Raw genomic sequence first — 27726 nt, forward strand, 5'->3', positions numbered from 1 at the left:
ACTCAGCTCCACCACCAGGTCCACGATGCTCCACACCGATGCTCCACAGGCACGGTGAGCACTGGAACAAAGGACAAGTCACTGGTCTGTCCCGCAGGAGAGAGTGGATTATAGCTGTCTGCCAGGAGGCAGGGAAAGGTCCACTTCCGAGTCTAGAGTGCAGGGATAGGGTGGGGCTCACCCTATGCCAGGTCCACATGTGTACTGAGCAAATCTAATGAAATTCATGATGAATCCTAACCCTTTATCATTAGAAATAGTTTATCTGTCTTTAATTTCACAGAATGTCTAGCTACAGGAACATGCTCAAGTTATTCCAAAAATCCTCAAAGGTTTTTGCAGCAGTCAGGATCAAATTATGGCATTGTGCATACCAGAGAAGTAATCACCACTGTACTACATTTCAGGCTTTTTGTGCATGTGTGTATGTTGCATGCACATGAGTACAAGTGTGTATGCCTGTATGCCCAAGTGGAGGACAGAGAATGCTGGGCATTTTCCTCTACTGCTCTCCACCCGATGGAGTTAGGCTAGCTGGCCAGTGAGCTCCTGGGATCTGCCCCCACTCCCCATTACAAACACAAGCAGCCATGCCTGGTTTGGGCTGTTGTTTTCTATTAAAAACCAAACACCCACAACTGGACATTGGAGACTCAAACTCGGGTCCTCATGCCTGCACAGCGAGTGCTCTTACCCACTGAGCCATCTCTCAAGCCCCTCAAGCACCCCTCTCCCACTTCTGTGAGACAGGGTCTTGTATGTAGTCCAGGCTGGCCTTGAACTTATGATCTCACGATTCTCCTGCCTCTGAGAACTAGGATTAAAAGTATGCGCCACTCACAACAACCAGCTAAAAGATTTTAAAACATCTTTAATTAAAATACTCCTTAATCAGGTGTGCATGTCAAATGCTAAGTGGATATTACTAGAAGCCGAGGGCTATTGTACCAGAGAACATAGTTTCAGCCACAATGGTAACAGGTACCACCCAAATGTATCATTTATTTATACTGGTAAGAGATGTCAGCCACCTTGTTAAAAAAAAGAAAAAACAAAAAACAAACAAACAAAAAAACCCACTTTTTTTTTAAAATTGTGAAAGTCCCATAACTTTTTTTCAAAAGTCAACAGTTCAATGGCACTTGGTACATCCACTTGCAACCAACCACCACATCTGTATCCTGAAACATTTCCATCACTCCAAAAAGAAGCCTTGTACCCAGTGATAGACTCTTCATTTTACCCTAATTTCTCTCTGCCCACCCTACTAATGCTTCTGTCTCTTCCGATTTCACACACTACCGTCACTTGGTATAAAGTTTTTGAGGATCGCCTGTGTTGCAGCATGTATCAGAACTTCATTCCTCTCCATGTGTGAACAGCATTCCACCGAATGAACTTACTTACCACGGTCTAGTTATCCCTTCTCTGTTGATGGACACGTCTCCACCTTTTGCCTATTGTGAATAATGCTACTACTTGTATGAGTTCCTAGTCGCGATTCCCTTGGTATTTACCTAGGGATGGAGTTGCTGGGGCACTTGGTACATCTACTTCATGTTTCAAGAAACCACCGGATTGTTTCCCACTGGGGCTGAACCACTTCCACAGCCTGGCACTGCACAAGGACGGCCTTCAGGTCTAGACTCCCTCCTGGACATTTGGGATCCATTCCCAAAGATGTGGGAGCTCACTTGTTATTCTGTTGCCTGACTACATGCAAGCATACAAGCTCCATACCTTCCTCAGTGACTTCTCTCCTGCTACGGTTCAGGCTGCTCTTGGTGCTGGGGCAACAGACAGCACCGAAAGTTCTTAGAAACCCAAAACTTTTTGGAATACTCTGAAATTATCTTCTTCTGCTGTATTTTTTAAGGATAAGCACACCAGTGAAGGACTAAGTGAGGCTGTACTGTAGTGTGACACCAGTGAAGGACTAAGTGAGGCTGTGCTGTAGTGTGACACCAGTGAAGGACTAAGTGAGGCTGTGCTGTAGTGTGACACCAGTGAAGGACTAAGTGAGGCTGTGCTGTAGTGTGACAATTACCCTTCTCCTTCATTGGCCCCTTTCCCACAGAGCTTCCTTGGAGCATTTCGTGTCCTGTTCTGGCTCCTTACCCTCACACCCAGTCCTGCCCCTTTCTCTGTAAATAGCTTCATGTCCCAGAAGTCTTAGCTGACAAGTTCTTCTGAACATCCCTGACTTCCCTGGAGTGCCACTTCTAGGGACCTCAGGTAAGACACTCTGGGAACCTAGTCCTCTACGTAAACTATGTGGTTAGAATACACACAGGTCTCCAGGGGTAGAGTCGGGTGTTCTCAACACTAAAGACAGAACCAGGGTTGGGTGAGAACAGAGGAGAAACACTCTTCGAACAGGCTTCAAGGGTTGCCTGCTGGAGACCACACCCTCACAACAGCAGCCCCACGGCTTGCTGAAACTGACTGTTTTTGCTTGAACGCTGTGTTACTTTTGAGGAGTCAGACTTGCGGAGGTGCAGTTTGCACACAGAAACTCACCCTGGTGCGGCTCGTTTCCTCAAGCCTCCGCTACAGCCCACCCACACCAGGCCCTCCTTCCGCTTCAGTCTGCAGTGCTCATCTTGCAGTCCAGCTTGTCCACGTCCAGGATGTCTTCCCCACTGACACCCACCGCTGTGGGCCTGCATGCATTTCCTTTCTGGAGCCTGTGGGCTATGACGCTTGGCCAGACCATTCCATGATGCAGGTGATCGCCACCTGTCCACGGCCATGTAGGCGTTCCCAGGTTTGGCAGTTAGGCGGGAAGCCGCTGTAAGGATTTTCACGATTCCATTTCTCGGGAGTGCGGCGCCGGTCAGCAGGGCACACTGCTGTGAGCACACTGGCTATGTCCACCGCCTCACTCTCACGTCAGCAGTGAGGAGCTCAAGGCACCACAGCTCCTCCAAGTTGAACGCGTGAGGTCTTAACAGCCACTCCCATGAGTATAAAAGCAGCTCACTGTAATTTCTACTTTATTTCTCTAATGATGCGGAGTTCCATCGTGTGCTTGCTAGACCACTCATTTCTTATTTGCAAATAACTTCGAATTCACACACTGCTCAAAGCACAGATAACCACACAGACATTTAGCAGCTGTGTGTCTGCACTGTCCTACTCTGTACGTGTATGTCTGCATAAAACGCAACAAAAAATGGTGTCTCTGAACCTAAGAGTAAAGAACATTGTCTTGGCCCTTTCTCCCAAGTTACTTCCTAAGACTCAGCAAGTCTTCTGAAGCAGCAGCCCGGCCTCAGCTTCCCCGCAGCACGGGACCACTTTCCTGACCTCTCTGCTCCGCTAAGGACCATGCCCACAGCACTCCTCCCTGAGTGTGTCTCTGGCCTCCCTGCCGGCATCTCACGAGACTGTTTGTTCTCTCGCTCCAGGCCTTCCCATACTGTCACCAACACACAGGCGCCATCCTTCTTAGGACCCTGTGAGGTCCCATCTCCCTGACAGTCCAGGAAAGCTGACCTTACAGCCAGTCTCTCCTTACTGACAGGGCACGGGCACTGCTAAAGTGGGCACCTTCTCTATCAGGAAACTACGTGCCACCTCCTGGCTTCCTCCTTTCTCAGTGGCTTAAAAAGTCACTCTGAACCATCCTTCATTGGGTCAGAATTAGATGGTGCTCTACAAGGTCACTGTGACCTCACCATTTCCTGGATGAACTCTCATTTTCCAGGTCGTCTTTTATCTACCTGGTCCCAGAAGACAATAATTTCCCAGAGGGACACCAGACTGTCACTGACTAAACAGTGCTCCCAAAATGTCCTCACAGAAACTTCACCCTCAGTGTGAATAAACTTACCTCAGCATCCCCCGATCTGTGCCGATGACTCACCAGCATTTATATCCCTTTCCTTCCTTAGTAACGGAACCTCATTTCTATTCAGGGAAGCACTGTGCCCAGTGAGGATGGCTTTGCTCCTCGCAGCTGCCCGTGTGATTGAGTTTGGGCCAACGGGAATGTGGTGGGACGTTCCTTCCAGGAAGGCACCTTGGAACAAGGGCAGATAACGGGTGAGACGACAGCATGGCGGTGCACTGCTCAGCTGACCCCCACGGGGAGATGTGGGCAGCCTCTGACCCTGCGGCCACGCTGCAAGCCACCACGCTACAGACAGTCTCCTGACTTTCAATGCCATCAACTGCCTCTGGGAGCCTACGACATCAAAACAAAGCTAAGACACTGCGCAGGTCAGACAGCACACAGCCATGGCTCTCACCCACACCTGCGCTCTACAGAGTGGGGACCACAAAATGACGGAAGCTATGCACCACTTTCTTCCTCGCACCCAGGAGGAGGGGCTGAAGGCCCATCCACTGCTCAGCACAGTCATGCTGTCATTTCCTTCTGTGTGAGCTCCGAGCCTCGGCTCCTCCCTAGTGGCATCCAGGGACAGAATGATGTTAAGAGTCGTGATAAAAACTGCAGGTGGCATCAACTAAAGGTGGGCTCTCATCCAGTTCACATACATCCCAGGTTTGGGGAGCTCGCCAAATGCTAAACCAACTTCATCTACAGCTTCCATTCTGGATTCATGAAGGGGTATAGTAAATGATATGCAGGAACATCCTCACAGGCCAGGAAATGTTGCTACATCAGGAAAGGTGGCTCGTGAGTCAGGAAAGGTCAACAAGGGACCATTTATTTTACCCTTAAAAGAACAACAAGAGATGTCCAGACAAACTGGCAAGGAAAATGAAGTCGTCCATGGCTGGGGAGACCCGGGGATGCCCGTGCTGACACATCCCTGGCACACTCTAGAAATGCTGCACCCTTCAGGGAGAGCCACGGCAGTAATCATCTGGGATTCCACATTTGAGAAATAATAACTTCAGGAAATCATCTCAATACAGGCAGGGAGGTGCGGCTTGTATAAAAATACTCACAGGGCTAAAAAAAAAAAAATCATAAATAAACACAGTGCAGTAAGTTTTAAAGCCCGAACTCCAGCATCTATTTATTCAGAAAATATTCTAGAGCTATCTAAGCAATGTTAAATAGTTTGCGTGTACGATGTCAATACATGAAGATGTGTGTGCGTGTGTGTGTGTGTGTGTGTGTGTGTGTGTGTGTGTGTGTGTGTGTGTGTGTGTGTAATGGCATTCACCTCTCAGGCAGCTCCAACTACCTTTCCAACACAGCCATGTCTGAGCGCCCCTGAAGCAGAGCATGCTACCTGCCTACAGCTACCCACACAATGCAGAGGGCAGCCAGCTTGCCAGCTCTCCACAGGGAGGAAGAAACGAGGACAATGCACTAGCTCAGTGCCTGGCTTCTGAAACCGAATGAAGAATCAGGAAAAGTAGCTGGTGCTGTTGCCACGGCTGATTTTACATCTCCGTAACCAGGCAAGGAGCTTGCCTGAGTCAAGAAGTCTCATTTAACATTCTCAAGTGTGGGAGGGAGGGAGGCAAGAACTGTCACACGGTTTTAGCTGCCACCCCTGCCTGCCCTGACTGTCTGGTGTGGGATCCACCGCAAAAGGGAGGAGAAACAGGCCACGTGGAAGGTGCTGAGAAGCAAGCGGCATGTCTGCACTCCCCTGCTGTGAGGTGAGGAGGTCAGATGCTCTTATGGCAGAGTCTGGGGTACCAATGACAGCTCCGAACTCCACTCCTCTTCACAGAGGCTGCGAGGGCCCTATGCGAGTGTCTGAGGGCTGCTATGACAAAAATCAGACTGGGCCGGAGGAGAGGGCACTTGAAACGTCACCCATCCATTTCTTGTCGTTCTCGAGACCAGATGTCCCAAATCAAGGAGAAGGTATGGTTGTATTCCTCTGCAGGCTTCAAGGAAGGATCGATCCTTTGGCTTCTTTCAGCTTCTGGCGGCTGCTGGCATCCCTTGGTTTATGCCCACATTATTCCAGTCTTTGCCTGGTCTTCATGAGGATTCTCTGTGTCTGTCTCTGCTGCCTCTTTCAAGAGTGTCTTTCACTGAATTCAGGGGTCACCCAGAAAATCCAGAATGATCTCATGCTGAGATTCTTAATTACACCTGCAAAGTCCTTTTCTCCAAAAGAGGCCATCTTCCCAGGCCTAACAAGAAGCAATAAGTAGGCATGTAGAGACCAGGAGACAGGTGCTCATTGAAAGGATCATACCAAAGTCAAGCATGGCTACAATGACAGCTCCCAGGCCGGCCCCTGATAGTCAGGCAACCTTTGCTTAATACCCATGCTGAGTCCACAGAGCAGACGCAATGTGCTAAGTGGAACAAAAACAGGCCCTTTATGAATAAAAATAACCTGCTCAGTAATTTATAGGACTGTCTCATGTATGTAATCAGAAGAAAAAATTGGCCCCAAGAGGTCATGAATAAATAAAGCAAAAACACACCAAACTTTTCGTGTCTGTAACTGGACCCATTCCTTAACACACAGCACTTACTTGCTGAGGCTGCAGTCATAAAGGGTGGAAGACCAGCCTCGCACCTCTCATTGGGAAGGGACCCCAAGTACAGGCAAGGACCCAGGCCGAGAGAGCCAGGAGAAGTGGTTATACCGCCCAAGGCCCCTCTTTCTCAAATCCCTTATTGTCCACAAGTGATCCTCCCTTAAAAATAAAATCCAGCCAATAACAGTGCCTGCAACTCTGAGGGACAGGAACTGGTGGGTGCAGTATCTTGGGTCCAAGGGCTTCCTTTGGCTCTACTAGAGATGGCACAGCACCCACAGATGCCATGCTATGGCGTCGTCTGAATGCAGCTAGTTGTTTCTTTTCATAAACTGCAGACAGTAGGTATCTGGCAAAATCAAACTAAATTCTAATAGCAACTAGAACACAGGTAAGAGAGACCATAGCAGAAGATGGATGAAGAGTCCTCAGGGGGTCTGCAGGAAGGGAGTGTGTGCATAGATACCAGAAGGAGGTCCTTACATCTGACTGTCCTCTACAGGACAATGTCTAGCTGTCTCCAGCCAGGCTAATGAGGGTACAGGTACAGTACAGGACTCTCTCCAGCCTGGGGAAGGTGTCACCACATCAAGGTGACACGAGAGCATCTCACAGCCACGAGGATCATCTCCCTTCCCTCTTCGCCTTTTCTCCTTGGCTGGAAAACGTCACTTTCCCAACCCCAGTTAAAGGGGTTAGACCTTTTCAAGACAGAAAACTCAGCCAGCCAGACAATGCTTTGAGGCTCAATCTCACACTTGGGCAAATAACAACCCCATCTCAAAGTCTCAAAGGCCTGACTTCTAAGATTCTGCAAACAATGAAAGAGTATCATGTGCCTCATAAAGTACCTGAGTCAACACATGTGTTAAATATATGTTGGCAATTAATGTAAGATGTTAGTGTTTGGGCCACCAGCCACATTCTATTCCATTTTAAAAAAAAATTTATAGATTTTTTACTGTTTATATGGCGCTCTCTCTCTCTCTCTCTCTCTCTCTCTCTCTCTCTCTCTCTCTCTCTCTCTGTCTCTGTGTGTGTGTGTGTGTGTGTGTGTGTGTGTGTGTGTGTGTGTGTGAGAGAGAGAGAGAGAGAGAGAGAGAGAGAGAGAGAGAGAGAGAGAGAGAGAGAGAGAGAGAGAGAGAGAGAGAATCATGACACACACACACAGAGAGGTCAGAGGACAACTTGTGGGAAATCAGCTTTCCCCCTTCACTGTAGGAGTGCTAAGGTGGAATTTGGGTCAGCAGGCTTGGTGGCACGCACTTTACCGAGGGAGCATCTTGCTGGCCCAGTGTTTTGTTTGCTTCCCCTTTTCTTGAGGTATTTTCTTGCTATGTTAGGCCCAGGCGGGTCCAAAACTAATGGCAAGCTTTCTGCCTCAACTTCTCAAGTGCAAGGATTATAGGTATAGAGTCACAATAGATGGCTCCATCCTATTCTACCAGTATGGACAACGCCTCCCAAAAGTAACATGGCTCTGGACTATTTATGAACTCAAAGTTGGATTTATCAACAAGAGCTCTTAGAGGTAATTTAGTAACAATCATATATTTATAGACATAAAGTAAAAGGAATGACTACTATGCAGATTCTAATCCCAGTGGATTATGAACACAGCTGGAGTCCGTGAACCCAAAGACCATTCCCCTGGGGAACGCTGCTGCTTTTGAGTGACACAGACCACTTGGAAAAAGCTCCCAACAGTGAGCTGTGCAGAGATCCTAACTCATCCCATACTCTGCAGAGAGTTAACTAGCCAAGGCAGAAGACAGGGCTGTCACAGAACTCTCCGTTCTTGGAAGGCAGCAGCCCTAGAAGCAGAGAACCCTAGCATGGTATTCACAGCAGCCACGGGCAGTGCCTACCAAGAGCAAGGCTACCAGTCCAGCACTGGCATGTTACTTGTGCTCCAGAACCACCTGACCATGAAAAGCTCAGCAGAGACTGGAAGAGCACCTGGAACTCAAGTCACATGCCAAGGAAAGGAGCTGGGGTGCTCAGATCTAGAAGTTCAGCACAGCACTATTAATATGCAGGTTTAAAGGTCAGGATAAGGGGAGGGGACTGAGCTGCCACACTCAAGAAGGTTGCATTAGGATTCTCCAAAGAAACAGAACAAGTGAGAGAGCGCACATGCACACACACGCGCACACACACACACACACACACACACACACACACACACACACGGATATATAATACATATTAAATTGGCTAACATGATCAGAGGGGCCATCTGCAAGGTGCAAATCCAGGGATGTCAGACCCTCAGAAAGAGAGAGATCTATGGTGTACAGACTTGGTTAGATATTGAAGACCCAAGGGTCACCCATACAAATCCTAAAGTGGAAAGGACAAAGAATCTGCAGTCTGATATCCAAGGCAAAATGCATGCCTGCTTGGGAGAAGAAAGGCAGAGAGAGGCCAAATGTCTCTCTTCCCCGACATCATGTTCAATCTGAGCCTCGCCTATTGGATTGTTCTGTGCTGCCCAGATTCAGGGAAGGTCTTCCCTACTCAGATCACTGACAGGCATGAAAATCTTCTCTGAAACATCCTTGCACACACACACCCACGCCTTACCAGTTCCTTCAACCCAATCATGCTGATACCCAAAGTCAACCTTCAGAGGCAATGGGGACACCACTGGCAGAACAGTCCTTTTGTTTTCTCTGGCTGTGGAATGCTGCCCTGCCAAGGGACGTGCATCGGTGAGGTACAGAACAACACTCAGACAAATGCAGCCTATACATGGCTGGTGGAGCCCTGAGTCAAGTCCCTATGGGTATCACCAGTACTAACCATGGGCAAAGGGAGGCCTGGGTGCTGGGAGATTCAGAACACAGGACAAACCAGATCCAGCCCCACCTCTGAAAACTTCTAGCTACCTATGGCATGAGCCTTAGGAGACCTCAAGGGGAGCTGAGGCAGGTCGGGACCTGGCAGTCCTTAGGCACATGCCTACGTGAGGGGCCATCTCCACATGAGCAACAATAGTTCTGTTTCGGATCTGACAGCAAGATGAGGCAGAAGATACTCCCGATCCCCACAGGTACTGACTGAGTCCTGTTCACTGAAACATGAGGGGAGCAAAGACAGAGCCACTGTGGGCTTGAGAGCTTACTTCTTTACCCACCAGTACCAAGCAGGATACCCCAGAGAGGCCGGCCATCACTGAGCACCTCTTGTAAAATCTAACAGATACTGTCTTTAGTTTATGTTACATATATGAAGAAGGCCTGAGGATTTTTTCATCCAAAGACTTAGTGTTTTTCTTTTCATCTTTATTTATCTCTCTTACCTAACTTGTTCCCTCTGTGGGAAGAAAGTGGAAACAAGTTAATCCAAGTGCCAGTTTTCCTCTTGGTGCCAGCATACAGTCAATACCACTCACAAGGGTCAAAGCTATCACAGGAGAGAAGGATGAGCTGCATACATCTGGCCAGGAAGCATTCAGCCCAAAGTGGGGGGTCTGCTGACTGGTAACAAGTGAGCTCTCCATTCAGATTCATGCCTCACTGTCATATGCTTGAACTTTACCTTGTGCCTTGCCAGGTGCTAGGTGAGATCTCCTTGGTGAGTTTATTAAGACTGGCACCTAGGAAAAATGCCGCCTCCATTTTCATTTTAATGTCCTTGTTTTTGCGTTTATTCATAAGAAAGTGGGTTCCCAGGAATGACTAGGACCCTGAGGGGTAGAGGATACAAACGGGAAGGCTCATGGAGATAAGACTCTGAGCAGGAGCTGGGTGCTAAATATGCAAAGAATTAATTAAGTCTGTTCCAATTACTGTAATTAAAGGTCTCACTGCTCATTGGGAAGACTTGGCCAAAGGGGGCATCACAGCAGGTTTAAAACCCACCTGGGAGCTCTGCACACAGGTGACCACACTTACCAAAACACACCTGCCCGGCTCAAGGCTCCAGAGGGAAGTCTCCGTGTTAATCTTGTGGGTGAGCTTCCCTTCCATGAGGACACGCTCTCCAGTTTCTTCCAGCATGGCCACTCGGATGGAGCCACTGCTAAGGGCCACAGAGACCTGAGAACACACCAGGAGAGAAGTCATCTTGTGACACCTTATGAAGGTTAGCAGCTACTGCATCCCAGCTGAGCACACACTGTGACACTTGGGTTCCCCAAGGATCCCTGTGAAGAAAACCTTCCAGCCCAGTTCACATTCCAAGAATCCGGCATCCTATCAGCTCCTAGGCAAATGCACCAGAAAAGATTTCAGCCTTAGTAGAGCTGTCAGTACTATGGTGGAAGCTGCTGGCTTTCCACCCAAATCCTTTTCCTGTCAGCAGTTAGAGACTGGTTCTCGGGCTGGAAGGCAAGTGGAGAGAGAGGAGTTGGGGGCTTCCTTTCACCTCCCCTGCGACTATGTAGACTGCAGAAGCCTCGGCTCAAGGTTCCAGAGGGAACCCTTATAGCTCTTATAGTGAGCTTCCTTTCCATGAGGATCCACTCTCTGTTTTCCCCTCAAATGGCCACATAGACAGCCACCGGCAAGAGCTATCTCTCTGACCTCTTAAGGCCCTGGGCACCACTGTGCCTAGAATAACTGAGCTGCTTCCTCAAAACTTTCTAGCAAAAGACATGTGTGGCCTCTTCGTTCTCTGAGGTGCTATATAGGATGTGACCATAGCTTGATCTTCATCCACGAGAGTAAAACTAGTTCCTTCAGTTCTGTTTTTGTTTGTTTGTTTGAAACAGGGTCTCACTTTGTAGCCCAGGCTGGCCTAGAACTCACTACATAGATTGGGCTGGCCTCCAACTCGGAGATCCACCTGACTCTACCTCCTGAGTGCTGGGATTAAAGGCGTGTGCCACCATGCTTAGCCTTTTACCTTGGTTCCTTATGAAGCTGAACTTCAGCTACCTTGCTCCCTCTGAGCCTGCACTGGACAGAAACTGTCTATGTGTCTACTTTGTTGTTGTGGGTAAACCTCTTCCTGTCCCCAAGTGTGTCTCTACAATGAGCTGGGAACTGCTAGGAAAAGGTTCCCCACTTCATACCACACAACCAGCCAGCAGATCCAAAGCAGAGTGCGTGACCCCAGAAAGGTGTACGTTCAATAATTAGAAGACAAACTGGAACTTGTATTTGTGTCACTTACTATTTTACGTGCATGTGCATAGGTGTGCACCATATGCCTGCTGGTGCCTGTGGGTGCCAAAAGGAACTGGAGCCCCTCCAAGTGGAGTTACAGGTGGTTGTGAGTGACCTGATGTGGATGCAGGGAAATGAACACAGGTCCTCTACAAGGGTAGTAAGCATTCTCAAAACACTGAGCAATCTCTCCAGCCTTGCATTCATTCTTTTTTGGAGTATCTGCACAAATGCTAACTAGTTGCACCTCCTTAATCTGAAAATTTTGCACTAGAGATGTTCAACCTGTATTTGTATAATGCATACTAAATGGACACTGGGAACAAATATATTAACTCCATTTTTCTAATAGGTGTATGAAAGTAAAATTCAGAGACTACCTGGTAGATGCTCATTAAATACTTAAACTCTTAATTTTCCAAGTCTGGTACTATTTGCTGATGAATTACCATAGTAAAACCTGTGTAATTTTGTGTATATGTGTGTTGGGGGGCACATGTCAAATATCTGTGTAGAGTGTGAGTGCATGTGTGTTTGCATGCACATGAGACCCACAGAGGACAACCTTGGATGTTTTTGAGGCAGGGTCTCTCACTGGCCTGGAGCTTGATGATTGGGAAAGCCCCAGGAATCTGCCTGTCTCTGCCTCTCTAGCTCTGCAATTATAACTGCTTGCCACCATACTTGGGTTTTGCTTTTTTTTGTTGTTGTTTTTTTGTTTTGTTTTGTTTGAGACAGGGTTTCTCTATGTAGCTTTGCGCCTTTCCTGGAACTCACTGTAGACCAGGCTGGCCTCGAACTCAGAGAGATCCGCCTGCCTCTGCCTCCCGAGTGCTGGGATCAAAGGCATGCACCACCACCGCCCGATATTTTTTGAAGAGGGCTCTGAGGCTTGAACTCAGGTTCTCATAATTGCATGGCAAGCATTTACCAACTGAGCTATCTCCCCAGGCCCTAAATGCATTTTTAAATATCCATAAAAAAAAAAAAAAAGAGGAACCCACTGGAAAGATGACTTGGTGATTAAGTGGCTGCTCATCCAAAGGACCCAGGTTTGATTCCCAGCATCTACACACACACGGCAGCTTATAACAGTCTGCAACTCCGGTCCCACCCAAGGGGCCCAACACCCCCATTCTGGCCTCCTTGGGCACCAGACACACTTGGGGTACAAGGATACATGCAAGTAAAACACCCATACACATAACAAATAAATAATAAAAATGAAGTGGGGGAGGGGTTCTTTAAAAAAAATCGGGGAGACCATATGTGTCAGTGACCCCAGCCGACACTTCTCAGTGAAAATGCTGGGGTATGCCTGGGGGAGAAGGCAGCAGAAGGACGGCCTCTACTGCCAGAGCCACACCGCCAGGCATGGCACAACTCATTCCTGATGATCATGACCAATGTTGACCAAATTAACCCAACCAGCAATTTCTGCTTGCAAAGAACACCAGACCCAGGTCCCTTAACAAACTCCCAGTAGTTTTATATAACATGATAATTTCCAAATTTGGGCACAACTCTTCCAGAACCTAACCAGAGTAAGGAACGAACTCCTCAAGGTGGTGAGCAGACAGGAGTACCAGCAGCAAACAGAGTACCAGCAGCAAACAGAGTACCAGCAGCAAACAGAGTACCAGCAGCAAACAGAGTACCAGCAGCAAACAGAGTACCAGCAGCAAACAGAGTACCAGCAGCAAACAGAGTACCAGCAGCAAACAGAGTACCAGCAGCAAACAGAGTACCAGCAGCAAACAGAGTACCAGCAGCAAACAGAGTACCAGCAGCAAACAGAGTACCAGCAGCAAACAGAGTACCAGCAGCAAACAGCGCTTCGGGAGCAGCTCTCTGATCTTCTGAGGCCCAGCAAAAGGACAGGAACGAAGAAAAGCAGCAGAATGAAAGAGACAATGAAGGGAAGAACTGATGAGATGTTAGCACATCTGTGAAGACAGGAACAAACAATGACACATGGCCCAGATGCCAGCGGCTGGGGGACACATCTGGCAGCAGCTAGAGGCTCTGGCTAGAAGGCAGGCACAAAAGCAGAGAGGCACATGTGAGAAGAGCTTCGAGTCAGCCCTGAGGACCGGCTGGTTCTGCGGAAGCAGCCCTCCTTCAGACTGACCTGCATTCTGAGGGGCTGGTGTAACGACCGTGTTCTAGGTAAAATACAAGTTCCTCAAACACAGAAACCATCAAGGCTTCGTACCTTGTCAGGAAAACCTAACTGTCAATTTTCTCAGCCGATAGATGGTAGGAAAAACAGACCTTTGAAATACAACAGAGAAAACCATCAATAAAGCCCTACACTCAAGATAATGTGGAAAAATACTAAATATCAACAAGAAAAATACACCTAGTAGGGAAGTGAGAACTCTTCTCATGAAAAAAGCCAAAAGTGTGAAGAAGAAAAAAAGCCAAAAAGCAAAGCCAAAGATGACAGACTTAATCAGGAAAAGTGTATTTAAATATTTCTATTCTATAACTTTGCAGAATCTAAGATGATATGAAAAATTATTGAACCAAAAATAAAAAAGAACTAAAAACAGTGCAAAAAAATAAAACTTCAATAGAAAGGCTAGAAGATTTAAGTCAAAGAAATCAAATAGAGATCAATTTACTAAGATGATATGATATTCCAGAAATTATTAGAATTCTTATTAACTAATTTTCTAGAAGTATAAAAAACTATGCCTTCAAGTTGAAAAGACCCCCTGAGAGCTGAGCAGAATGAATCCAGGATGACTTAAACTCATGTACTTTGGTAACATTGTTTGAAGAAGATCCTAATAGTTCTGAAGAGGACATGATAAAGTTTACTCACAAAGAACCCAAGTAGCTGAGATATTCCGAACAGTAACACTGGATACAAGCAAGCAGAGGGGCACCGGGCTGCTGCTCAGCAGACTAACGTGTCTGCTGTTGAGCCTGATGAGCTGAGTTCTGTCCCAGAGACCCACTAGGTGAAAGGACAGAGCCAATTCCTGAAGCTGTCCTCTGACCTCCACATGCCATGGCACGTATGTGTGCACACACATATAAGTACATAGATAGATAGATAGATAGATAGATAGATAGATAGATAGATAGATAGATAGATAGATAGGTAGATAGATACACATACATACATACATACATACATACATACATACATACATACATACATACATAGGGAGCAGAGAAGAAAGTTCATTTCTGAACAACACACGGTATGATTGAATCTCAATGACTTGAATGTCATGAGGAAAGCACATTGCTTTTGATGATATAAAAAGAAAGGTAGTAATAAACCACTAAAAACCAAAATGATAAGAGAAATTCCTAATTCAAAGTGATGTCAGTAAATAGGAAGGGGGGCCTAAGAAGCTTTCTGGAAAAATCTGTCAGCATCCACTTCTATGAACTTTGGAAACTGGCCAAGGACAGCTACAGAAGAAAATCAGCAAGCTTTGCGACATCCTACTTTGCCCTCACCTCATCCCACTCTTCCCTGGCAGCTCCAATGCCACTCACCACCACAGGAAGCAATACAGGAGTTCTTCAAAGCTCTGTTCTCAAAGAACTACCATTATCTAACCCATCCAAGGTTCTGTAGAGGACCCTACCAACAAGGAAGGGTATGCATATGGGTGCATGTGTTCACACCTGGCTGTAAGGTTGTTTCACAAAAGCCTTTTCCCAGGGGAATGTTTGTTAAAAATCATTATAGGCAATTGTTTGAACTCTGAGGCAAGAGATGACAACAGAGGAAACTGAAGCAAAGGCTAGGGAGTAAAATGTCCAAAGGCTTTCAAAAGCTCGGCATACTCCAGAGCAGCTAAAAGGCAAACATACGCGGCTCAATGCCTGCTCAGGAAATACTAAAACGACCTCTGACTCATCTGTTTACCATCCTGGCTTGTAAACAGACAGTGCAAAGCTAAGGGAGAGTTAGTAGTTCTGGGTGTTAAGGACCACTAAATTCACCAAGTAGAGAGAGTTTACTAGCTCTGCAGAACAAAGACTACAGAACTCACAGAATTAGTTCAAGAAGCCATTCAACAACTACATCAAGTACCAACAGAAATCAGAGAGAGGAACCTGATTTCCAGTGCAGCCATGCTGTGTTACTTTCAATAAGGATCTCTTTTTTTCCTTCCTTCCTTCCTTCCTTCTTTCCTTCCTTTCTTTTTTTCTTTTCCAAGACAGGGTTTTTCTGTGTAGCCCTGACTGACCTGTAACGTGCTCTGGAAACCAGACTAGCTTCGAACTCACAGAGATGTACCTGTCTCTGCCTCCTGAGTGCTGGGATTAAAGGCGTGAGTCACCATGCTTGGCTTTTCTGTTCTCTGACCCCAGATAAGTTTATTAGGGTACACAATATTTTGGGGAACATAATACCACCACAGGGTAAGAAAGCAATGATCAAAATCTGTCCCTATGAAAGCACAGACAAGGGCTTGTAAAAAAAATTTTTTTTAATTAATTAAGTAAATAGATAAAGTCTACAAATCAGCCATTTTAAAATATACTCAAAAACTAAAAACCTGGCAAGCACTAAAGGAAACTGTCAGAACAAAGAATCCTAAGTAGTCAAGATTAAAGTAGTAATCTTTAAACCAAATAGGAGTTGTGGAGTACCTGGAGTACCTGGAGTACCTGGAAAGGGAGTAGACAGCTCAGCATTTAAGAGCAGTGTGCTGCTCTTCCAGGACCGGAGCTCAGTTTCTGCTACCCATACAGGGCAGGTCTCGACTGCCTGACTCTGTCTCTGGATCTGAGGCCCTGGCCTCCTCAGGCACTTGCGATCAAATGTACATACCCACATGCAGACACACTAAGTACAAAGACATTTTAAGCCGGGTGGTGGCCGTGGTGACCGCGGCGGCGGCGGCACACACACCTTTAATCCCAGCACTCGGGAGGCAGAGGCAGGTGGACCTCTGTAAATTCTAGGCCAGCCTGATCTACAGAGTGAGTTCCAGGACTGCCAGGGCTACACAGACAAACTCTGTCCCAAATAATTTTTAAATTCACTGTTTTCCAAAGTAGATCTCAGCATTTAGAAACAGAGTCAGGCAAGCTTAAAGCTGGGTTGAGCCTGAGGACCAGAAGGAAAATGAAGAGGACTTCAGAGCCCATGAGACACCATGAAACACACCAACACTTTCAAAATGGGACACACAGATAAAAAGCGAAAGAGAGGGCTGGAGAGATGGCTCAGAGGTTAAGAGCACTGACTGCTCTTCCAGAGGTCCTGAGTTCAATTCCCAGCACCCACATGGTAGCTCACAACTATCTGTAATGAGATCTGGCGCCCTCCTCTGTGTACATAATAAATAAATAAATAAATAAATAAATAAATAAATAAATAAATAAATAAATAAATAGCGAAAGAGAAATGTCAGAAACCTCTTGAAACAATAATAGCTGGAGACTTTCCACATCTGACAAAATTTACCTACACATCCTAGAAGCCAGTGGATTCTAAGTAGACATTAGCCAGCCACCTAGAGCAAAACAATACAGTGGTAGCCAGATATATGGTAATGGTAATGGAGCTACTGACATTTCCTAGGATTCCAGCAATTACTCCCTCCCCTGCTCCAAGTGATCTCAAGAGATGCTGACTATGCACAGAAGTGAAGACTGATTAAAAGTGGGCGGGCTTCCGGGATGCAGCTTCCATGAGGTCTCCATCCATGATCCTGTCAGTAACCCCTTGCCTGTGCTCTGTAAGAAAGCCCAACAAATTCCTTGGCATCACCAAGTTGGACTTTGGTAATATCATACTTTGGTCTGAAATTCCAGCTCCAGGAGATCTAATGAGGCCACCCACATACATGCACACACACACACTAAATAATTCATAAATAATTTTTTTTGTTCTTTGTTTTTTCAAGACAGGGTTTCTCTGTGTAGTTTTGGTGCCTGTCCTGGCACACACTGTAGGCCAGGCTGGCCTCGAACTCACAGAGATCCGCTTGCCTCCTGAGTACTGGGATTAAAGGTGTGTGCCACCACCACCTGGCCATAATTAATTTTTACAAGTTTAAATTGTGTATCTGTGGGTGCATGTACCCATCCATGCTCATGGAAGTCTGAGGTTCCAGATACCCTGGAGTGGGAATTTAGCTGGATATGAGCTCCCCCTCTGGGTGCTGGGAATTGAACTGGGGGTCTTCTGGAATAACAATATGTGTTCTTTACCAATAAGCCAACTCTCCAGCCCCAAATAAAAAAACTTTTCAAAAACTCAACTCAAAATGTATCAAAAAGGCTTATAAGAAAACTGTAACTGACAAAGGAGCAATAAAAAATGTAATCTATGGTCTGAGCATGGCACACACCTTTAATCTCAGCACTGAGAAGGTAGAAGCAGGTGAATCTCTGAGTTCAAGGCCAGCTTGATCTAAACAGGGAGTTCTAGGATAGCAAGGCTGAAGAGAGACCTTGTCTCAAAACAAAGAAACAGTTCTTAATAAAGAAAATGAAACTATATAATGAGGCTGCTAAAATATATGATTAACCATAAATTTTTAAAGAAAAATAAACTGATGCTAGCTTTTAAAATGTATATTACTTAAACACTAAATTTTTGTTTTTTAGTTACAATATAATTACATAATTTCCCCTTCTCTTACTTCCCCATATTTGTGTGTATGTATGTATGTGTGTATGTATGTATGTATGTATGTATGTACACACAACTTGCTCAGTCTGTTTAGTGTTACTTGTACATACAACTGGGTGCTAGTTTTGCTTATCATACCTCAATCTATAAAAGTGATGGGCACATGAAAAAGGCTTAAATGTGTGGATGTTCTGAATAACAGCACTATGTTACACGATCTAGATCTCAGCAGGAAACCTCTGAAGAAGAGGAGAGGACACACAGGTTCAGGAATATGGTTAGATGGAAAAGTATAAACATGACTCGAGAAGCACAGTCTGCTGAAGAAGCTGCTGCCCCACTTTAAACAAAGTGAAAGAAACTGGTTAAGAAAAGAGCAAGTCTTCACTGTACTGAGGAAGCTTTGAGGAAGAAGATGGCCAGAGAGCCTCATTCATGAAGTGCAAAGCACCAGGGTATGAAGGGCAGATGTGCTAGGGTCTGTGTAGCAATGAAATCTGACAGGTTACACAATAAAGTCAGGCAGCGAGTACAGGAGACTGCATGAGGCCTCAAAAACAAAAAACAAAGTTATCTGCCAGTGTTCTCGTAACCTAACCAGGAAGCGTGGGTGACAGCCATATTGTTTATGGAATGGTTCCACCAGTGTTTCATCCCAGAAGTGGGGGGAAATGGTTGGAAGAAGAAAAGTTGGAATGTAAAGTCCTATTAATGATAGATGAATCCATCTGGCCATTCTGATCTGCTATGAGAACGGCAGTGTGGACGTTATACTCTTGCTCCAAACACAACCTCAACATGTCAGCCCCTTGATCGGGACATTATTTCATTTTTCAAGGCTACATACGTACCAGTGGCACACGGCTGAATCCTACCAGCAACTGATCCAGACATAGGCAGTTCATAAACCACTTGCTGTTGCTGAGGAGGCAACAGTCAAAGCCACACAGGAAAGTTAAAAGCAGAAAGTAAACGCTTACTGAGGACCCTCAAGGTAGAGGAACTATATGAATGGGCTCAAGTGTTCTTCCACGGGCTGATGGGAGCTGGGGAGGTCGGAAATGCAGCAGGACAAGCGACTCTTGCGGTGCACTGGACGGAGGCAGGAAGAACATGCTGAAGTGCACCGGGAGGTGACAAAAAGGAGGAGCTGGGAGGACAGGTGAGTCACCTCCAGAGGAAGAGGAAGGCAAGCCAGCGCGGAGACCCGCACTGACAGTAAAGAAGACGTGCTGTGAAAGTCACATGACCATAACAGACAGGATGAAATGGCTCAGCAGGTGGCAAGGCTTGCACAGAAGCTTGACAACCTGAGTTCCATCTCTGGGTACCACAAGGTAGCAGAAAAGTGACTGCCAAGAGTTGTCAACTAATCTCCACACATGTACACTTGCCACACACACACACACACACACACACACACACACACACACACACGCTTTTTTTTTTCACACGTACACACAAGCTTTAATGTTTTGAAATGATCACCCGAAACAAGTTACTTAAATTCAGGGTTTACAAAGTTCCCTCTCTCCATCCAAGCTGTCAAGTGAACAGTGAAAACAATTTTCTTGTGAATTCCTGAGGACTGGTTCTCTGCGGAGAAATACATTTTTTATACCACAGTCAAGAAGCTGAGACTCACTCCCAAATTTACTCTGTGATTTCTGAATAAAATGTTAGTAGGGAACCAGTAAGTGTCTTAAGACGTATTTACTTCTGAAATAATTTAGTTTGGGAAATATTTATATTCTTAGTCAAAGAATTACTTTGAAAGTTTAAAACTTTTAAAGGACACAATCAGTTCAACAACTGTCAAAATAAAATGACTATACAACTGACTATAACAACATCCACAGAGAGACACACCACTTCAGGTGAGTTCAGCTCCCGGAAGTTTAAAACTGGCTTCTCTGTCTTCAACACTGAGCATTCCTCAGCTGCTCTGCACTACCTATGTTCAAAGTAAGGACACAAAAGCACACACATGCTTTTTTAAAGAGGCAACTTGTAATTAAAAAATGCCTTTCTAAAAGTTCTCAACAAAATAAAAATTTAAAAAATCAACAATGAAGATCCCTAGGCACTGACATCATCATGGCTTAATGATGGAGACTCACTGAAAGCAAGTGGTTCTGCTTTTGATACATTACAAGGTGAATTAGCAGCCCAGTGCTACAACTATATACACACACATCACACAGACACTATCACTTCATAACGGTGATTATAGTGTATCAGGATATTTTAAGAGAGAAAATTCACAAAACTATTACAGTACACTTTTAAAATGCTATTTTATTATTATATACTGTTAATCTCTTACTGTATCTACTTTTTTTTTTTTTTTTTTTTTTTTTTGGTTTTCCGAGACAGGGTTTCTCTGTGTAGCTTTGTGCCTTTCCTGGAGCTCACTTGGTAGCCCAGGCTGGCCTCGAACTCACAGAGATCCGCCTGGCTCTGCCTCCCGAGTGCTGGGATTAAAGGCGTGCGCCACCAACGCCCGGCTTCTACTTTTTACATTAAGCTTTATCATATGAATGCTGCATAAAGAAAACAAATCACATCTACAGGTTTTGGTGCCATCTCTGGTTGTAAGCATTCCTTGGGGGTTTAGAAATATATCCCAAAGATAGAGAATACATACATTTATTTATACATACATACACACATCATACATACATATATACATACATGCATATAAACAAAATCTCACAAAACACTGACCTCTCTATCCACAGGGAGCTCCTGGAAAAAGAGCAACAACGTAATATAAAATGGGGAAGTGGGAGTGATGGAATTCAGAGAAATATAAGTTCACACTGGATCTAGAGGTTACTTCTTAAATTGTGTTGCTTGAGGCAGTCTTCGTATATAGTCCAGCTAGCCTGACTGCCTCCAGAGCATTGGCCTTACAGGCATGCATCTTCACATTCTGTTAGATGCTGCAATGATATTTTTCACCTAACTTTTACAAGGCCCAGAAGTTTGAGTAAGCATATTGTCGACAAATTTGTCAAAAAGCAGAAGCTCTTGTGCGCTGTAGTGGGTTTGGCATGTAGGTTTAATATAGCACTACAAAGGCAATTTTGTGGTAATTACAGGAACATACCTTTGGTCCTGCAACTGTACTTTACAAAATTTATTCATATGGAAATGCAGATACAAAGTAAAATGTTAAGGAGCATGTTGTTTATAACCATAGCTGAAATAACTTCAGTATAGTTTAATGATCATCCTGTTGCTTGAAGGGGGTAAAAGCAGAGGGTGGGAGCTCTGAGTGCCAAGGGTAGCCATCTGAGCCCGAAAACTAGGGGTACCAAGTGTACCAAGAAGGGGCACTGGAGGATATGGAGATAAACAAAATTGACCAGAGCTGCCTTAGTGGGGCCAGGTGGACAATGGGGAACTTACCTGTGCTAAAGATGGGAATGCAGAAATACTTACACTGCTTATAACATTTATACTTGATTATGTATGCATATCTGCTAAGGTAGACCCCAAACCAGTGGGGTTTTGACATGACCTCACAGCACAGGAGGCATCAAGCCAGGTCAGGGACTCTCCAATGGTCACATTTATAAATAGCAAGGTCAAATCAAATGCAGCCTAACAGCCTTTTCTGCTATGGAAATTTCCTGTAATAAAGTCTTCCTAACTTTTTTTTTTTTTTTTTGGAACTCTCTATTTAGCCCTGGCCATCCTCAAATTCACAGAGCTCCACCTGCCTGCCCCAACCCCCCCCCCCCCAAAGTGCTGGGAGCCATCACATCCCATGATTTTCCTACATTATTTCCCAGACCAATTCTAAGAAGGGAACACAGTATGTTAAAGCTTTCAGCACCTGCATCAAGCTCAGGAGAATGTAACCACAAGTCAAAGCCTGGGGACCGAGTGGCTATTCCAAGAGGTTCTTAATTCAAGGACAGAGCATGCACAGGGCTTGAGCACCCACAGCCTCTGAGAGAAAAGTCAGGAGACAAGTTCACTAGTTATCCAGCAATATTCATAATGACTTTGCAGTTAAAATCCTAGCACTTTCCACTCAAAGGAAGTCAAAACAAGGTGAGCAGGAGCTCGGCTTCTGCTTCCCACTCTAGTGCCTGCTCAGCAGGAAGAGTTTTCTCATGTGAAAAACAAAAACTCCACAGTTTAAGTCTCAGATCCAGGGAAATGCCAGCACGCTGACCGGAAGTGAGCAATCACAGGCCACCGTTCCTTGTCACTACTCCGAGGCTTTATATAAGAAGGGAAGAGAAGTCTGCTGCTCTTCCCAAGCAGCAGAGAGCAGGCTAAGCCAAGGATACGGTGAAGGCAGATGAAAAACTTCACATGAGGAATCTTTCCTGTGTATGCAAAGTAAGACTCTTTCTGCTTTTCCTCTGAAGAGCACAGGCACTGGGCCCATCCATTCTCAACCACCTTGAAAGGCCAGCGTGCTGTCCTCACACCCACTTCCACAGAGAGAAGGGAGTGAAAAACAGCTCAGGAGGCCACCCAAAGGGCCAGCACTGAGCTAGCCTGCGAACAGAGCCGAGGCTCTCTAGTGCTCCCCTTCATTTAACCCAGCCTCCCACCCACGGAGCACCAAACAGACAGCCGCCTACACAGGGCCTCTGCAGCACCACCCAGAACCAAGCCCAGCTCCATCGACCAAAGCTGCTGCAGTCACGGCTACCATCATGATTCTATGGATGGATGCCGGAGACAAACCAAAAATAAAACACCGCTGACAGGCAGCTGTGACAGGTACATTCAGGGGACAACTGGAAGGGAACCAGTCAGGAAAGAAGTGCGACTCTGAGGAAAAGCCCTTAGGCCAGCGGAGCCCAAGAGACACAAGAGAAACTTATTTCAAGTTTTAAGAGAGGACTGACACAAACTCTCAGCAATTCCTAAGAAACTGATCGACCAAGACGTTTTTAAAGCTTCAAATAAACATATATTCCACATCAAGCACATGTTCCCTCATCTCCTCCCCCAATTAGTCTTTGTTCCACTAGACAGCTTCACCGTTACTTTCATGTCATGTACATGTATACATATATGATGTATGTATGTATGTATGTATGTATGTATGTATGCAAACTAGAGCACCTACAAAGAGAAAGCATACATTTGCCTTTCTGAGACTGGCTTAACTTGATCTGATGCAGCTCCAGCTGCAGCAACTTTCCTGCCAACAACGCAGCTTCCTTATGCCTGTAAGACTTTGGTGTGGATCTCTGTCAGACTCCTCTCTCCGCCCTGCTTGGGTCCATCCTAGCTGCTGTGACGGTGCTGGACAGACACCGCTGAGTCCTCCACACACCGCCTGGGCCTCCAGGACACAGCAGTGCTGCACACACACACACTGAGTCCTCCACACACCGCCTGGGCCTCCAGGACACAGCAGTGCTGCACACACACACACTGAGTCCTCCACACACCGCCTGGGCCTCCAGGACACAGCAGTGCTGCACACACACACACTGAGTCCTCCACACACCGCCTGGGCCTCCAGGACACAGCAGCGCTGCACACACACACACACACTGAGTCCTCCACACACCACCTCGGCCTCCAGGACACAGCAGTGCTGCACACACACACACACTGAGTCCTCCACACACCGCCTCGGCCTCCAGGACACAGCAGTGACGGTGCCGCACACACACACACACTGAGTCCTCCACACACCGCCTCGGCCTCCAGGACACAGCAGTGCTGCAGCTGGGTCGTATGGAAGCCCTGTTTCTCGGGTCTGCTTGTTCTGTTGCTTCTCTGTTCGTTCGAGCAACCTGCACTGACTCCACAGTGCTAGACGAGTTTAGGTCTGTCTCCACCAGCAGTGTCTGTTCCCTTCACTCCCACATCCTCACCAGCACCGGTGGTTTATTTTCTTCACTGTCACTCCTGACTGCAGTGAAAAGGAAGCTTGGGTTTTGTTTGCTTTAGACAAGGCCTCACTCTGGGCTGTGGTTGGCTTGGAGTTCACAGAGAGTCACCTGCCTCTGCCTCTTGCAGTACTGGGATTAAAGGTGTGCGCCACCGCCGCCACCACCATGCCGTCTGGATTTGCATTTGTATGATGGCTGGTGAAGAACAACTGTTTCCTTATGTTTATGAGAGATACATGCTTAATGCCAATCTCAGTGACTATTAGTGACTCAGTCTGTTTCATCTGTCTACCAACTAGTTGAACTGTTCGATTTCTTGTTGTTTAGTTGTTTTTTTAACTCTTTGTATATTCCAGGTATTAGTCTTCTGTCTGGTGCATAGCTAGCAACGTCCTCCCGTTCTGGAGACTCTCTTCACCAATCAACTCCTCCCGTTCTGGAGACTCTCTTCACTAATCAACGTCCTCCCATTCTGGAGACTCTCTTCACCAATTAATGTCCTCCCGTTCTGGAGACTCTCTTCACCAATCAACTGCTTCCTTTGCTGTACAGAAGGCTTTTCATTCCATGAGATCCTATTTGTCAGTGTTGGTTTTATTTCCAAGTGAGGGGAGCCCAGTTCAGAAAGCTCTTGCCTGCACCTATTTCCTCACTTTTTCCTCTAACAGTTTCATAGTTTCAGGTCTTACATTGAGCAGACCAGGGATTTGTAAAAGAAGTTTGTAATATTATAAGCATAGCATGGAAAAACATTATTAGGGAGAAAAAGAAAATTTCCCACCACATGGGGGATAAGGATCTTCATAGATAGAGCACCAATGCAAGCGACTGCCTAGATTGCAGTTGACAGCAGATCTGGTAGGCTCCCCACACTGTCCCAGTGCTTTAAAGAAACAGCCAAGCCTGTGTTGAGTGAGGGTAGCTTTGGCTCTTGCCTGGGCTCCCACGAGTGCATGGTGGGCCAAAGGACTACGTCACTGAGATGCACACTTCACCTATGCTGGACATACACAAACCACCACTCTGCTAAGCATTACTGCCTATGTAATGAGAGAGAGAAATGTTCAATGCCAGAGATGGATCTTGGTAAAACCACTGGGGCCATGTGCTCAGACAATGTCCACAGAAGAATGAGCTAGACCCAGGACTGCACCACCAGGGAGAGCAGAGAAGATCCACTAGAGAGAGAGACAGGAGTCTGAGCTACATGGCATGGCAGCAGTTCTGTACCATGGTGCCTGTGGTACAGGGCATGGCTCCAACTCCCACAAGTGAGCCAGCATATCTGAAAACTGTGTCCCAAAAGCTGTCTGGGTTGCCAACATGGGTCTTCTGAGTCATAGAAAAGAGGAACTAAATTTAAACTGTGCCTACTACGAATGCTTTCAGAGAAACCTGCAGAGGTAAGGTTCTTGCAGAGAGGATCTGAGTTCAATTCCCAGCATCCATGTTGGGTAGCTTACAACTGCCTGTAACTCCAGCTCCAAGGGATCCAACCCCTTCCTTCTAGCCTTTGTGAGCACCTGCACTCACATGTACATACCATACACAAATACACAAAGATATACATAATCTAAAATTCAATTAAAAATTTAAAGAGTTTATTCAGTGTACAGGGGTATATATTCAAGTATATGCATGTGAGTGTATATACATGTTCATGTATACGTGTGTGTGTGTGTGTGTGTGTGTGTGTGTGTGTGTGTGTGTATGTGCGCACACATACAATCCCCAGGTTGATGTTGGGTATCTTCCTCTATCTCACTCCCCACCTTATTTCTTCTGACAGGTCTCTTACTGAACTTGGAGCTTGCTGACTCAGCAATGCTGGCTAACTGGTAAACTCTCAAGATCCTTCTGTTTCTGCCACTCTAGCACTGGAATTACAGGCTCCCAACACGGCTTACGTCTTTTTATGTGCATGCTGGGGATCCAAACTCAGCAAGCACTTTATCAACGGAGATATCTCCCCAGCCCTTAGGTTTGTTGTAATTTATTGGCAATCCCACCACAAAATGAGATGGAAATCAACACCTGACCCACTAACATGCCAAGAAGATGTTAGTCAAGTAACTTGGGAAAGACTGTCAGCACCTGTCCCAAACCATCCAAAACAGACAAGGTAAACTGAGCCTGGTGGCCTGTTACTATGTGGGGTTTAGGGTACCAGCCAGGCTGTCCCCACTGTCCCCTGAAAACTCGACTTCCACATTACATGTTCTACACAATTCCACCTTCCATGAGATCAGGGATTTATAAAGTAAAAGGTAAGATTCAAAGAGAGGCTAAGCTTGGGACAGATAAATCTGTCCTTAACTGTCCTTTTATTTATTCAGCAATTCGTCCACTCACAGAGGTATCTTGAAGCCCCATTTGCGTGTAACAAGGGAGCCAACATTTGATAATCTAGTAATTTCTCTCAGCCTGAATTTCTCATCTATAAAGCACAAAACTGCTCTGTATATTGAAGGTTCTCTTGAAGATTAAAATAAGGAAAGTTTCTGACACATGCCAAACTTGATTACAATGTCAATTCAAATTCTGTAATATCCTATTTAGATCTGTTACCTAAGATTATTTTAAGTGAATCCTGATTATTTATAACAATCTACAATAACGTTATTTCTGCCATGGTTTCCTAAATAAACATCCTTTTCCCTCTAAAAAATTATGAACTAAACCTCAGTTTCAGAGATTCACCTAAGCTGGTAATGTCAGCTATGCATACCTGACACAGCCCCTACCCTGTGGAAGAACCACAGGACGTAAGTCAAGACCCTCACTTAGTCACTGTAGCCTAGATTGATGCGTGTATGTGTGGTGTGTGTGGTAATGCCCATCCAAGCACAGGGAGGCCCCAGGAAAAGGCAGGTGTCCTACTCTATCACTCTTGGCCCTATTCCTCTCACTAAACAGTGGGGGTAGGCTAGTGGGCCAGCAAGCCCCAGCAATCCTCCTGCCTCCACCCTCCACCCTCCACAGTATTAGGACTCTGCAGCACCAGTAAGCTTTTCCACAGACTTGCACTCAAGTACTCAGGCTTGCAAAGCAAGTGCAAGATCTCACCCAGGAGTCACCTCCCCACCCTGACTTCTTTGCTCTCCCTCAGGACTGCTGGAACTGCAATGGGTACATGCACGATCTGACACAATGGGGGGGGGGGGTGCTGAAGAAAAGAGCATGAGGAAGTAGGATGTCTTTCCATTGGCACCCTGAGGTGCCAGGCCTGGCCAATGAGCCTGAGCACTGACAAGCTACATCAGGTAACACCACATCAATGGACCTCACAGAAATGGGATGTCCTCCAGTGATCTCTAGCCAACATCGGCAAAGAAAGAGGCCTGTCAACAGGAAAGCTTGCTCTCAACACATGTCTATGTGAAACCAGCAACACTCGGAGACAGGGAAGTGTTAACGGACAGTAAGGAATGCCTGTCCTTTCTTCCTGTGTTGTCCTTTCACTGTCTTGGACAGTTTCAATGTCAAGAGCACCCACACAAACTCACACTCTCCTCTTCTCTCTTCCCCTGACCCAAGATGAATCTCAGGTATTTATTCACCTCCAAAGTACACAAGGATGCTCTGCTGCCCCATTCCGTATGGAACACTGGGCTGCAGGGCAGTACACAGACAAGACAGTCACTACGGCAAGGCACCTTAGCCTACACTGGAGGTCAGCTAACTG

The 27726-nt window shown here is 46.1% G+C and overlaps 1 protein-coding gene across 3 annotated transcripts in view; it reads right to left on the reverse strand.

The window, feature by feature from the left end:
- The window catches only part of Nudcd3 (NudC domain containing 3), a 97032-nt gene that overhangs the window by 10056 nt on the left and 59250 nt on the right, over nt 1-27726 (reverse strand). For 2 of the 3 annotated variants that reach the window (XM_006972997.4, XM_042285646.2), the window contains exon 4: nt 10329-10472. In XM_006972997.4, coding sequence (XP_006973059.1) covers nt 10329-10472 — 144 coding nt within the window. Of the gene's footprint in view, nt 1-852; nt 4025-10328; nt 10473-27726 lie in introns of those variants that run through there. The other variant, XM_076545881.1, reaches the window with a different exon arrangement.

The sequence above is a fragment of the Peromyscus maniculatus genome, chromosome 10 (genome assembly GCF_049852395.1).
Source record: "Peromyscus maniculatus bairdii isolate BWxNUB_F1_BW_parent chromosome 10, HU_Pman_BW_mat_3.1, whole genome shotgun sequence".
NCBI classification, from domain to species: Eukaryota; Metazoa; Chordata; class Mammalia; order Rodentia; family Cricetidae; genus Peromyscus; species Peromyscus maniculatus.